The sequence below is a fragment of the Miniopterus schreibersii genome, assembly GCF_964146895.1.
Source record: "Miniopterus schreibersii genome assembly, chromosome: 8".
Lineage (NCBI taxonomy): Eukaryota > Metazoa > Chordata > Mammalia > Chiroptera > Miniopteridae > Miniopterus > Miniopterus schreibersii.
Window position 1 is genome coordinate 74687154 of NC_138109.1, and position 14571 is coordinate 74701724.

General features: G+C 38.1%; 1 protein-coding gene across 4 annotated transcripts in view; it reads left to right on the forward strand.

Annotated features, from left to right (window-relative positions):
- The window catches only part of CAGE1 (cancer antigen 1), a 56520-nt gene that overhangs the window by 34670 nt on the left and 7279 nt on the right, over nt 1-14571 (forward strand). For all 4 annotated transcript variants that reach the window (XM_081144030.1, XM_081144033.1, XM_081144032.1 and 1 more), the window contains 2 exons: nt 6980-7084; nt 8808-8878. In XM_081144030.1, coding sequence (XP_081000156.1) covers nt 6980-7084; nt 8808-8878 — 176 coding nt within the window. The remainder of the gene's footprint in view (nt 1-6979; nt 7085-8807; nt 8879-14571) is intronic.

Here is a 14571-nt window from a genome sequence, read left to right on the forward strand (position 1 = left end):
GACAAAAAATCCTAAAATTTGTATGAAAGCACAAAAGACTCCAAATAGCCATAGCAACCTGGAGAAAGAAGAACAAAGCTAGAGACATCATGCTCCGTGATTTCAAACTCTGTTACAAAGCTGTAGTAATTAAAACAGTATGATATTGGCATAAAAAGAAACACATAGATCAATGGAATAGAATAGAGAGCCCGGAAATAAACCCACACATATGTGGTCAGTAAGTTTAAAAAAAAGGACCAAGAATATACAGTGGGGAGAAGGACAGTCTCTTTAATAAGTGGTTTTGGGAAAACTGGACAACCACATGCTAAAGAATGAAACTGGAACACTATCTTTCTTATACCATACACAAAAATCAACTCAAAATGAACTAAAGTCTTGAACATAGTATCCGAAACCATAAAACTCCTAGAAGAAAACATAGGCGGTAAGTTCCTATGACATAGGTCTTGGTGATGATTTTTTAAATCTGAGACCAAAAGTAAAAGCAACAAAAGCAAAAAATAAACAAGTGGGACTACGTCAAACTAAAAAACTCCTGCACAGCAAAGGAAACCATCAACAAAATGAAAAGGCAACCTAGTGAACGGGAGAAAATATTTGCAAATCGTGTCTGACAAGGGGTTAATATCCAAAATATATGAGGAACTCATACAATTCAGAGCAAAAAAAGAAATTTTCAGTTAAAAATAGGCAGAAGATCTGAGTAGACATTTTTGCAAGTAAGACATATAGGTGGCAAACAGGTACATGAAAAGATGCTCAACATCATTAATCATCAGGGAAATGCAAATTAAACCACAATGAGGTATCACCTGGCACCTGTTAGAATGGCCATTATAAAGAAGACAGGACAATGGGGGGAAAGTGGAGACAGCTGTAATGCTTTCAACAATAAAGAATTTTTTTTTTTTTTTAAAGACAGGAAATAAGTGTTAGCAAGGATGTGAAGAAAAGGGAATCCTTGTACACTGTTGGTGAGAATGTAAACTGGTACAGCCACTATGGAAAACAGTATGAAGATTCCTCAAAAATTAAAAATAGAACTACCATATCACCTACATGGTCATTATGCTAAGTGAAATAGGAAAGATAAATGCCATATGATTTCTCTTATATGTGGAATCTAAAACACAAAACAACAAAAACAAGCTCACATACAGAGAACAGGTGGTTGTAGGGGGTGGTGGAGGAAATAAGTGAAGATGGTCAAAAGATTTTTTTTTAAAAGATGGGACAAAATACATTCCTGGGATTTGGGGAAGTGGGACAACTTTGAAGGGGACATAGTTCAGGAACGTGTAGCTGGGAGAGTGGAGAACAAACATCACAGTTTGATCAGTCAGTGGAACCCATGAGGTATGGAGGAAGATGTTAACTTGGGAGTTGAGGACAAAGTGAGTGTTCCAGTTGAGTGAAAGCTGGGAAGGAATGTTTGGGGGAATAGCCAATATCTCAATAGAATCCTTGCCCTAGAGGAGGGTGTGAATTCCTCTCTAGCTTCAACCCCATGGATGTTTATGCTGAACCTTTCACCTCCTGATCTAAAAAAAAAAGACCGACCATACCAGGGATTGGTGTGGATGTAGAGCAATTGCAACTCTCATACACTGCTGGTGGGAGTATAAAATGGTGCAACCACTTTGGAGAACATTTCAGCAGTTTCTTAAAAAGTTAAATGTACATCTACCATCATTCTAGTCCTAGGTATTTACCCAAGAGAAATGAAAGCATATGTTTATACAAAGATTTGTACATGAAGGTCCCTAGCAGTGTTATTTGTAATAGCCAACAACTGAAAGGAACTCAAATGTCTACAACAGATGAATGGATAAACATACAATGACATACTTGTTTAAAAAAAAAAAAAAAAAAAAGAGATGAACTACTTACACACAAGCAACCTGGATGAATCTCAAAATAATTATGCTGAGTGAAAGAGCCAGACAATAGTAAATGCTGTTGGTTTCATTATATAAAACTCTAGAAAATACAAACTAATCAATGGTGACAGAAAGCAGATGAGCATTAGCCTGGGCTAGCATAGTGTGGGAGTCACAGAAGACAGGCAGACAGGAGGGAGGGATTACCAAGAGGCTAGAGGAAACTTTGGTGGGAAGGGCAGCGATGGAGTGTGATGATGGTTTCATAGTTGCATGTATATGTAAAAACTTATCCAATTGTACTCTTTAAAATCTGCAGTTTATTGTATGTCCATTATACCCTTAAAGCTGTTAAACTTTACACTCGTTAGCAGAAACTTAAAATTTTAGGTTCCTTTTATTATAATCCAAAAACTGCTTTAAAGAGCTATCCCTTTATCTCAAAAATAATTATATTTTTAGAAATCTTTTGCTCTTCTTTCTTTAATCTGAGATCTTATAAGGGTTATTACTTTGATCTGAAAAACCCTTAAAGAAATTCAAAATATGCCATGAAGTCTATAATGAAAAACAGACGTGAGGAGGAATTCCATGTTGCTTCAGTAAATTCCATGTTGCTTCACTTCATGAGTTTTGTAAAGCTAAGAGTGGAACGCGACCCTCCAGAAGGAGATGACATGCAAAGGCACAGAATAGAAAAGCCTTATGGTAATGGGTGATAAATATTTTCTACTTCTAGACACATCCTTTCAAAAATCTTTTAAATTCTCTCTACCTAGGTTTCATCTGTTAAGTTGAAGTAATGATATCTGTACTCCCTACCTTAAATAAGGTTTGCAGTCAAATGAAATCCCAACCCATTGCTTCATTTACATAGGAAAGAAAAACAAATTAGTTGCTATTTCTACAACAAATTTGCCTTGCCTTTGCTTCCTCTAGTTATTTCACTACAGACATGTAAGTATATTTAAAACATTAGAAGATTGATGGCCATTCCTAACATTGTTATTTAATTGGAACATTTCTGACCTTTTTCTTCTATAATTGCTTTGAAAATTAAGGTAACTGATAAAGAAATTTGTGCACACCCCTTTCTGATTATCCTAGATGTCGCTTTTAGAATACAGTTCTTAATTTTTAATGGTTTTTCTGCAAATAAAAAGTAGACCATAGGTCAGAATATGACATATATTGAGCTCAACCTTTTTTAAAACTGGCAGTCATTTATACAGGTGAGTATTTATCAAACCTGAAAAGGATTTGACAAGCACAATATCAGTGCTTTACTCAGAAACAAACAAGTCTACAATGGTTACATCTGGAAAGAATGTAGTTAAGGGTTGGGGCTGGAAATTAAAGATGGTGGCCGACAGAGTGGAAGCTACACTGACACTCTCCCAAGACCAAACTGGAATTACAACTAAAATATAGAAAAACCATCCTGAATAATCAACTGCAACTGAAGACCAGCTGGAGAGCACCCTCATAACCAAGGAGGAAAAGTGGAGAACACAGAGAGACTGGTAGGAAATGCAGAGGCACCAGAGGGCTGGCTGGCCTCCCACAGGCAGCAGCTGAAGGTCTGGAGGGAGATCTCAGCTCTGGGGGTTCCCACTGAGGACTCTGGGGCCTAAACCCTAGGCTGGGCTTCCTGGCCAAGAGCACCGGAACTGAGAAAGGTGCCCATATAACATCTGGCTGTGAAAAGCAGCTGGGTTTCTGTCTGCCAGAAAGAGATGGCTAGAAATGCAGGCACCCTCTTGAAGAGCTAATGCATAAAGTTTTGTGTGCAGCCACTCACCTTGGACTCCAGCAGGGGGTGGGCAGAATGGACTGGAGCTGTGTGAGGAAAATCAAGGGTTGTGGGCTTTGGAGATAGAGCTCAGAGGGCACCCCTCTGGATTCCTGTGCTGAGTCATTCCCTATACATCAGAGGACATTTTTCACAGGCAGACTTTTACCTTCCAAGCAACTTTTACCTAGGGGGTAGCAATTGCCCCACCCTGCTGGAAAACCTCTCACAGTGCCCAGAGGAATTTCTACAGCCTGAGGCTCATTAAGAGAATCAGAGTAATCAGCCTGCAGCCAGAAGTGGACCTCAGAATGCTTTGAGTCTTTGCCTGATCTGCTTCTGGACCCTGGCCTTGAAAAAGCAGACACTGGTGTGCATCTTGGTCCTATCCAACCACAGTCAGCCCCAGCAGAGGAGACCTCAAGCTGAGGGTGGTTGATAGCTCCAAACAAGGTACTCAGGGCCAGTCAGGAACTGTGTCTGACATTGACCTGCACCAGAGACCCTCCAAAAAGACTGAGAGTCCTAGCAGGTCTACATAATACATAGAAACAAATCCAAACAGGCAACCAAAATGGGGAGACCAAAGAACAAGCCCCAAATGAAAGAACAAGAGAAGTCTCCAGAAATAGAGCTAAATGAAATGGAGATAAGCAATCTATCAGATATAGAGTTCAGAATACTGATTGTAAGGATGCTCAACAGCATGAAAAAAGATACGGAAACTATGAAGGAAATGAAGAATGACATAGCAGAAATAAAGAATACATTGGAAGGAATAAACAGCAGATTAGTGGAAGCCAAGGATTGGATCAGCAAATTAGAAGATGATATAAAAAAATCAGAGATCCAAAAAGAAAAAAACAGTTAAAAAACAGGAGGACAGTTTAAGGGAGCTGTGGGACAACATGAAATGTAACAATATTTGCATTATAGGAGTGCCAGAAGAGGTAGAAAATAAGCAAGGGCTAGAGAACCCGTTTGAAGAAATAATGGCAGAAAACTTCCCTAACCTGGTGAAGGAAAAAAATCACACAAGTTCAGGAGGCACAGAGAGTCCCAAGCAAGAAGGATACAAAGAGGCCCACACCCAGACACATCAAAATTAAAATACCAATAATTCAAGACCAAGAGAGAATATTAAAGGCAACTAGAGAAAAGCAATCTGTTACCTACAAAGGAGCTCCCATAAGGCTATCAGCTGACTTCTCGTCAGAAACTCTACAGGCCAGAAGGGAATGGCATGAAGCATTCAAGGTAATGAAAACAAGGATCTGAAACCAAGACTACTCTATCCAGCAAGACTACCATTGAAGTTAGATTGTGAAATAAAGAGCTCCCCAGACCAAAAAAAAAAAAAAAAAATGCTAAAGGAGTTTATCACCACCAAACCAGCATTGCGGGAAATGATAAAGGAACTGCTATAATTAGAAGTAGAAATAGAGAGAGACATAGGTATAAAGAATTAAAATGGCAGTAGATAAGTATCAATAATAACCTTAAATGTAAATGGATTAAATGCTCCAATAGAAAGACATAGGGTGGCTGAAGATAAGAAAACATGACCCAAATACATGCTGTCAACAAGAGACCCGCCTCAGAACAAAAGACTCACACAGGATGAGAGTGAAGGGGTGAAAAAATTTTTTCCATGCAAATGGAAATTTTTAAAAAGCTGGGGTAGCAATACTCATATAGGACAAAATACACTTCAAAATGAAGACCATTACGAAAGACAAGAAAGGTCACTACATAATACTAAAGGAATCGATCTGACAAGAGGATATAACCCTGATAAACATATGTGCACCCAATACAGGAGCACTTAAATTTATAAAAAAAACTTCTAGAGGACTTTAAGGGAGAGGTCGACAGCAATACAGTCATACTAAGAGACTTTAACACCCCATTGACTGCACTGGATAGGACTTCCAGACAAAAAATCAACAAGGAAACAGTGACTCTAAATGATACACTAGATCACATGGATTTAATTGACATTTACAGAACATTCCACCCCAAAGCTGCAGAATATACATGCTTCTCAAATACACATCAGTAGATGAGTGTATAAAAAAAACTGTGGTACATTTACACCATGAAATACTATGCAGCTATAAAAAAGAAGGATCTCTTATCTTTTGGGACAGCATAGAGGGAACTGGAGAATATTATACTTAGCGAGATAAGCCAGTCAGAGAAAGATAAGTACTGCATGATCTCACTCATATGTGGAATCTAATGAACAAAATAAACTGATGAACAAAATAGATCCAGAGACATAGAAGCATGGAATTGACTGAGGGATCTCAGAGGGAAGGTGGGGGTAGGGGAGTAGATGGGGAGAGATTAATGAAAGAACTTACATGTTTATAAGCATAACCCATGGACACAGACATTGGTGTGGGGAAGACCTGAGGGTGGGGTGAATGTGGGGTGGAAGGGACCAATGGGGGGGGGGAGAACATCTGTAATACTTTCTACAATAAAGGCAAATTAAAAAAAGAAAAGAGTTGGGTCTAACAAGTATTTGTATTTACCAACAGGTATTGAATTATTTGCAAAGCTGTTTCATAGTGTTAAATTAGAGAAAAGCTGAAATAACAATTTCTGCTCATCCAGTTTAAATGCAATCTAAGTAGGATCTGGCTCATGACATTTCTTTTTATTGATTGATTTTATTATTATTTTTAATCCTCACACAAGGATATTTTTTCCATTGCTTCTTCAGAAAGAGTGGAAAGGAGAGAGAGGAGGAAAGAGAAACATCGATATGAGAGGGACACAATTGGCTGCCTCCCACATGCGCCTCGAACTGGGATGCAGCCTGCAACCGAGCTACATGCCCTTGGCCGGAACCAAACCCAGGACCCTTCAGGCCATGGACTGATGCTCTGGCCACTGAGCAAAACTGGATAGGGCTACAGTATCTCTTTTTAAATTTTTTATTAAATTGATTGGAGTGCCATTGGTTAATAAAATTATATAGGTTTTGAGTGTACAATTCCATAATACATCATCTATAAATTGCATTGTGTGTTTACCACTCAAAGTCACCTCTCCTGTTACCATATATTTGACTCCCTTTACCCTTTTCTACCTCCCTACCACCCCCCTGTCCCTCTGGTAACCATGATACTGTTGTCTGTGTTGGTTCATAGCATCTCTTGATTCACCTATGGTACAACTCAGTTTGAGAGAATATTGGAATAAAGTATAGCTCACAGTTCTCATTTGTTCTTAGCATTCATGCTTTTATGGTTGTTTCCAGGTTAATATTTTTACTTATGTCTCCCCACAGATTGCAAAACTGGGAAATCTTCTAGAGTCAAAAGAAGACCATTGCACCAGGCTCATTGAAGAAAATGACAAGTATCAAAGACATTTAGGCAATTTAATAAATAAGGTACAAATTTTCTTACAGAAATTTGTCCTTTAAAAACTATGCCAAATATTAAAATAATCAAGTTTTGGAATTAGAAAGGATCTGAGGGATGATACAACACATTCATATTGATTTCCTTTTACTTCATAATGACATTATCCCCATTAGCCTTTCAGCTGAAAGTTAGCAAAAGAACATTGTGTGTATCTATCCTTCTGCTGTCAGCAACTTCAGGTCTTAATATTGCTACTTCACTTTGAGGGTAATTTTAAATCTAGCCAACCCAGTGTTCTAGCTTGCTTTTAAAAACTGCATTAACATATGGAAGCAACCCAACTGCCCACCAATAAATGAGTGGATAAAAAAGCTGTGGTATAAATGTACAGTGGAATATTACCTAGCAATAAAAAAGAATAAAATCTTACCATTTGCAACACTGGATGGACCTAGAGGGTATTATGCTAAGTGAGATAAGTTAGGAAAAGACAAATACCATGTGATTTTACTTATATGTGGAATCTAAAGAACAATATAAATGAACACACAAAACAGAAACAGACTCATAGATACAGAGAACAGACTGATGGTTGTCAGAGGGGAGGGGGATTGGAGAACTGGATGAAAAATGTGACAGAGTTGAGAAGTACAGATTGGCAGTTATAAAATACTCATGGGGATGTAAAGTACAACATAGGGAATATAGTCAGCAATATTGTAATAACTGTGTATGGTGCCAAGTGGGCACTGGAAATATCAGGGGAACACTTTGTAAAGTATATGATCTAACTACTTGGCTTTACACCTGAAACTAATACAAAATAATATTAAATGTTGAAAAAGTGACTTTTATATGATTCTATATTTTAAAAACTTTACAGTATGATCCAGCAGCTCTACTCTTAGTTATGTACCCAAGATAAATGAAAACATATGTCCACAAAAAACTGTACACAAATGTTTATAGCAGTATTATTCATAATAGCCAAAAAGTGGAAATAATTCAACTGATGAATGGATATATAAAATGTGGCATATCCATATGGTAGAATGTTATTTGGAAATAAAAGGAAATGAAATACTGATATGTCCTACAACATAAATGACCTTGGAAAACACCATGCGAAGTGAAAGAAGCCAGTCAGTCACATATTATATTATTCCATTTATATGAAAAATCCAGAATGGGAAAATGTGTGACAGGAAGCAGATTAGTGGTTGTCCAGGGTTGGGGGTATGGAGGGAGTGGGGATGACAGCTAAGGGATAGGCGGTTTCTTTGTGGGGTAATGAGAATGCTTTGGGATTGATTGGTGATGATGAATGCATCCATCTGTGAATGCACAAAAAGCCATTGAACTGCGCATTTTAATGGGTCAACTGTGTGCTATGTGAATTATATCTTAATACACTGTAAATAAAAACTGTTTTAAAAGCTCCATTAACTTGAACCAAGTGGACTATATCACTTGGTTGATACATACACCACTTGTCTAGTCCACAGCTGGATCATAGTTGACACACTACAGTTGTCCATTTTTTGACACATCACTTTCTGCATGATGAATAGACACATTATAATTCCATTTCTGTTTTCAAAAATATAAGAAAGACATTTTGCCTATTGTAAAACTTTCATTGCTGGGGAGTCATAATTGAACTTCAACCTGTAGAGATTTAAAACAAAAAAAAAGTTTAAAAATTCTAGAATTTATTGGAGAATAATTTTTTTAGCTTCTTTTTTCAAGGTTACATCATATGAAGAAATTATTGAGTGTGCTGACCAAAGGCTCAAGATATCTCACTCCCAGATTGCACAGTAAGTTGAAAAAGCTTAATTTTTAATTTTTTAAACATTTACCGATATTTTATTTTGCTCTCTGGCTTGCTAAATTCATTTTTTCTTACACTCCTAGAAAGGAGGAAACTGTGCAGTTTTATATATTAAGACCATTCTTCAATAATATAGTGAGTCTGCTGAGGGTCTGGACTACTTGGATCACCAGATTTTCGTCTTCCTTTTTCAGAGTTTCCTTTGATTTGGGGTAAGGGGTGGGGTGAAGGAATTAGTGAGAAACATCAAAAAATTTTTGAGGATATTGCCATGGTATTCAAGTAAAATAACCTTGAAATGCTTAGTATTTATTCACAAAAGGTTTTTGAATGTACACCAAATGAAACATACATACATATATCAAGTACCAAATAAACTTTATCATTAGAATGAGATTTAGCTTGAAACACTCTCAAATTGCTGTTTTTAAATTCTGCAGCTTTTCCTCTTATGTATTACCCTCATTTCCATATGCCTCTTCCTCCAATTTCATTTGTACTGTGCTGGCTATCTCTAGAGCGAAAGCTCCTCCCAAAATAGGAACTTTCTGTAGGGCTAACTCACCACAAGATTATTGAAAGACACCATAGGTATTTGTACTTTGGAAAGCCTGCTTTTGTTTTTCATTATTTTTTCTAAGCAGAATGAATGATAAAAACAATTTTCTCACTTTTCAGACTGATGCAGGCAAGTTTAAAATTTTGTGGGAAAAGGGGATGTTGTTACACAAGTCAAATTAGACTCCCCACTAGTTTAGAACCAAGAAAACAGCTCAATCCTCATGGGCTCATGAAATATAAAAATAAAGAATAACCTAATATTTTAAAAACAGTATCAAACTATCACTTGGCTATATTGCTTTGCCCCAGTTATTTTTTTAAATTTAAAAATATTTTAAATTATATTTCAATTGAGTAGTTGATCTGGTTTGTGTTCAAGAAGAAACTTAGCATCCAAATTCTATAACCATTATTAAGAAGGTTGTCACCTGTGATTGCTTATTAGGATTGCCTTGAATGCTTCTTAAAAAATATCCAATGCCCAGGCCCTACTCCCAAATCTAATACACTAAAACACCTGGTGGGAAGGGCCTGGTATTTTTAGAAGCTATCCAATGATTTTAATGTCTGGATATATCAAGAACAACTGCCAGATATCACTTGAGTTGAATTACTTTAAGTGATCATTATTTTCATTTTTAAAAATCAAATATAGGCTGTTATATCCACAAACAACTGTATTTTAATTTAATTATAGTGAATTATCTTTGACCTCGTTAAAATGTATATACTGCTTCAAAAATTAACAATTGGCGCTTGTCTATTCTGTTAAATTTAGCAGTGTTTGAGGTATCTTCAAATACATTCACAGGCTATACTGTAAGTTATCAATTCCCCCATGCCTTGGATTTTTTTAAGTGAGTTTCAATTACAGTTGACTAATATTATATTAGTTTCAGGTGTACAAACCAGTGATTAGACATTTATATTACTTACAAAGTAATCACCCCGATAAACCTAGTACTAATACCTGATACCATACATAGTTATTATAATATTTTTTCTCTTTAAAATTTTTATTTATTAATTGATTTGAGAGAGAGAAGAAGGGAGAGAGGGAGAGAGAGAGAGAAACATCAATCAGTTAACTTCCACACATGCTCAACTAGGGATTGAAACTGTAACCTAGGTATGTGCCCTGACCAGGAATTGAACCCACAGCCTTTTTGGTGCACAGGACGATTACCCAACTAACTAAGCCACCTGGCCAGGGCTATAGCCTTTGTTTTTAAGTCTGTTTTGTCTTGTATATGTATTGCTACCCAATTTTAAATTTCCATTTTCATGAAATATCTTTTTCCCTCCCTTTACTTTAGGTCTACACAGATCTGTCTTTAGATCTGAAGTGAGTCTCTTGTAGACAGCATATATAAGGGTCTTGTTTTGTTGTTTATTCAGCCACCATATGTCTTTTGATCAAAGCATTTAATCCATCTGCATTTAGTAATTGTTGGTAGATATGTATTTATTACCATTTTATTAGTAGTATTTTTTATCTTTTATTTATTCTTCTTAAAGAAGACCCTTTAACATTTCTTTTAATACTGATTTGGTGGTGATAAACTCCTTTAGCTTTTTCTTGTCTGTGAAGCTCTTTGTCTATCCTTCAATTCTAAATGATAGTTTTGCTGAGCAGACTAATCTTGGTTGTAGATCCTTGCTTTTTATCACTTTGAATATTTTGTGCCAATCTCTTTTGGCCTGCAAAGTTTCTTATGAGAAATCATCTGACAGTCTTATGGGAGCTTCCTTGTATGTAACTAAGTGCTTTTCTCTTGCTTCCCTTAAGATTCTCTCTTTGTCTTTAACCTTTGGAGTTTAATTATGATGAATCTTGGTGTGGTCCTCTTTGGGTTCATCTAGTTTGGGACTCTCTGCACTTCTTGGACTTGTATGTCTATTTCCTTCACCAGATTAGGGAAGCTTGCCATCATTATATTTTAAATAGGTTTTCAATTCCTTGTTTTCTCTCTTCTCCACCTAACCCCCATGATGTGAATGTTGATATACTGGAAGTCCCAGAAGCTCCTCATACTATCCTCATTTGTTTGGATTCTTTTTTTTTTTTCTGTTCTGATTGGGTGTTTTCTGCTTCCTTATCTTCCAAATCACTGGATTGACCCTCTGCTTCATGGTACTCCACTGTTGATTCCCTGTTATGTAGTCTTCATCTCAGTTATTATAGTCTTCATTTCTGACTGGTTCTTTTATATGTTTCCTATCTCTATTAAAATCGTCAGTGAGATCACTGAGCATCCTTATTACCTATGTTTTGAACTCTGCATCTTATAGATTGCTTGTTTCCATTTATTTAGTTCTTTTTCTGGAGTTTTGTTCTGCTCTTTCATTTGGGACATGGTTCTTTGTCTCCTGATTTTGGCTGCCTCCCTGCATTTGTGTCTATGTATTAGGTAGAGCTGCTAAGTCTCCCAGTCTTAGTAGAGTGGCCCTATGTAGTAGGTGTCCTAAAGGGCCCAGTGGCACAGCCTCCCTGGTTGCCTTATTTGGTGCTCTAGGTGGGCTGTGTGTACCCTCCTGTTGTAGTTTAGCTTATGTAAAAATCCTTGCCCAAGGATATGTTTTTATTGATTTTTTTAGAGAGAGAGGGAAAGAGAGAAACATCAATGTGAGAGAAAAACATTGGTTGTGTCCCATATGCACCCCAACTGGGGATCAAACCCACAACCTAGATCGAACCCACAACCTAGATATGTGCCCTGACTAGAATCAAACCTGCAACCTTTTGGTGTACGGGAAGACACTCCAACCAACTGAGCCACCTGGTCAGGGCTGTAGTTTAGCTTTGATTGCTGTTGGTAGGTCATTGGGAAGGATTTACCTTCAGAATGATTGGCTGCAGGGACTGGCCTTGACCACTGTGGAGAATCTGCCAATCCCACAGAACAGGAATTGCTTTGGTGGGGCTCTGAGTCCTCCCCTTGAGTGTGTTACTTGTAGAGGTGATTGGGTGGAGCTTTGGCATCATCTGGAGCTATCTGCTGGGTGTGCTGGTTCTGGGGCTTCCCAGGAGGTGCAGGCCAAAGTCAGCCACTGCCTGTGCCCTGCCCAGGGCCACCCAGCACTAGCCACAAAGTGATATGCTACTTGTGCTGGGCTTGGGGTGGTCCGAAAGAAGCCAACCTGTGAACCAGGGCTGACCTGCCACTAGTACCAGGCCTGGGGCCACTTAGCAAGAGGTATGGGGTATTTTGAGGCCAAATACTACTTGTTTGAGAAATTTTAGGGAAGTCCAAAGCATGAGCCAAGACAAGCTGTTAGTGTGGAAAAACTACTGGAAACAGCTTGGGGGGGGGGGGGGGGAGCAGTGTCTCAGGGAATCACCAGGGTGGGGCAAACAGTGTTAGGTTGATGGAGACTAGGTTATGGCACTTGTTTGCTGGCTCTGTTGGGACAATCGCCTCTGCCAGCACTTCTGTCTGGGAGAAAGCTGCCCCTCTAGCCCTCCTCCTGAAGCCTGACATTTCACTTTCTCCCCCTATATCCCTGGTGCCTTTCAAGCTTCTGTGATTCAGAGTAAGTCTGTGGAGGCATGCCTGGGACTCTAGCAGCCCTCCATCCCTGCTGATTTTCACAGCCAGAACTTATGGGGGTTTCTCTTCCTGGACTGGAACCCTGAACTGGAGATCCTGGTGTAGGGCTTGGATCTCTGGTTCCTCAGGAGGGACCTCCTCAGCTGAAATATCCCTCCCAATTTTTATCAGCCCCACATGGGGTGGGACCAACCCATTTTGCATCTCTACCCCGCCTACTGTCTCAATGTGGCTTCTTCTTTATATCTTTAGTTATAGGATGTCTGTTCAGCTAGCTTTCAGGAGGTTCTGAATAATGGTTGTTCTGTAGTTTAATTGTTATTCTGATGTGATTATGGGAGGTTCCCAGTACCATGTTTATGCCGTCATCTTGACCTCCACTCTATATGCCTTGGATTTGAGAAACAGATGCTTACTTACAAAATTCATTAATGATATTCAATTTTTCTAAAAGACTAAAAGAAGGTACTTGTTGAAGTCCATTCTGTTTATGCAACTAGAGTTATCTTTCTGAAATATAAATCTGATCATGCCCTTTAAAACACTTTAGTGATTTTCCATCACCTTTGGGTAAAAGCAAAAATCCTTAGCATGGCCTACAAGATTTTTTTAAAAGTGTTTTTATTGATTTTTAGAGAGAGAAGGGAGAAGGAGAGAGAGAGAAATCAATGTGAGAGTGTAACATCAACTGGCTGCTTCCTGTACACCCCCCACAGGGGATTGAGCCGCAACCTGGAGCGTGTGCCCTGACCGGGAATCAAACAGCAACCCTTCAGTGCTTGGGCTGATACTCTAACCACTGAGCAACACTGGCCAGGGCAAGACTTTAATCCATTTTGAGTTGATTTTTGTGTATGGTATAAGAGACATAGTGGTCCAATTTCTTTCTTAGCATGTGGCTGTCTGGTTTTCCCAACACCATTTATTAAAGAGACTGTCCTTTCCCCCACTGTATATTCTTGGCTCCTTTGTCATAAATTTATTGACCATGTATACGTGTGAGTTTATCTCTAGGCTCTCTCTTCTATTCCATTAATCTATGTGGGGTTTTTTATGCCATACCATTGCTTGCCATCATGTGATCCATGGTTACAGTGTACAGGTTTTGAGGGTACTTGTCAAGGTCCTCAACAGACATTAAACCCATGATCCGTAAAATAAAATTTTGATCTTTCGACTTCATCAAAATTTAAATCTTCTTCAAAAGACTACTCTTAAGAGAATAAAAAGACTAGCCACCATCTGAAAGAACATATTTGCAAGTCATATATCTGATAAAGAACTTTTATCCAGAATATATAACAAACTCTCAAACTCAATAATAAGAAAACAATCCATTAAAAATGGGCAAAGATTAGAACAGACAATTCACCAGGAAAATATATAAATATATGGATGACAAATAAGCACATGAAATGATATTCAGCATGATTAATAGGCAAATTAAAACTGCAATGACTACCACTACATACCTATTAGAATGTCTAAAAGACTGACCATACTGAGTATTGGTGAGGATGGAGCATCTGAAGCACTCATACCCTCGTGGCGGGAATGCACTATGGCA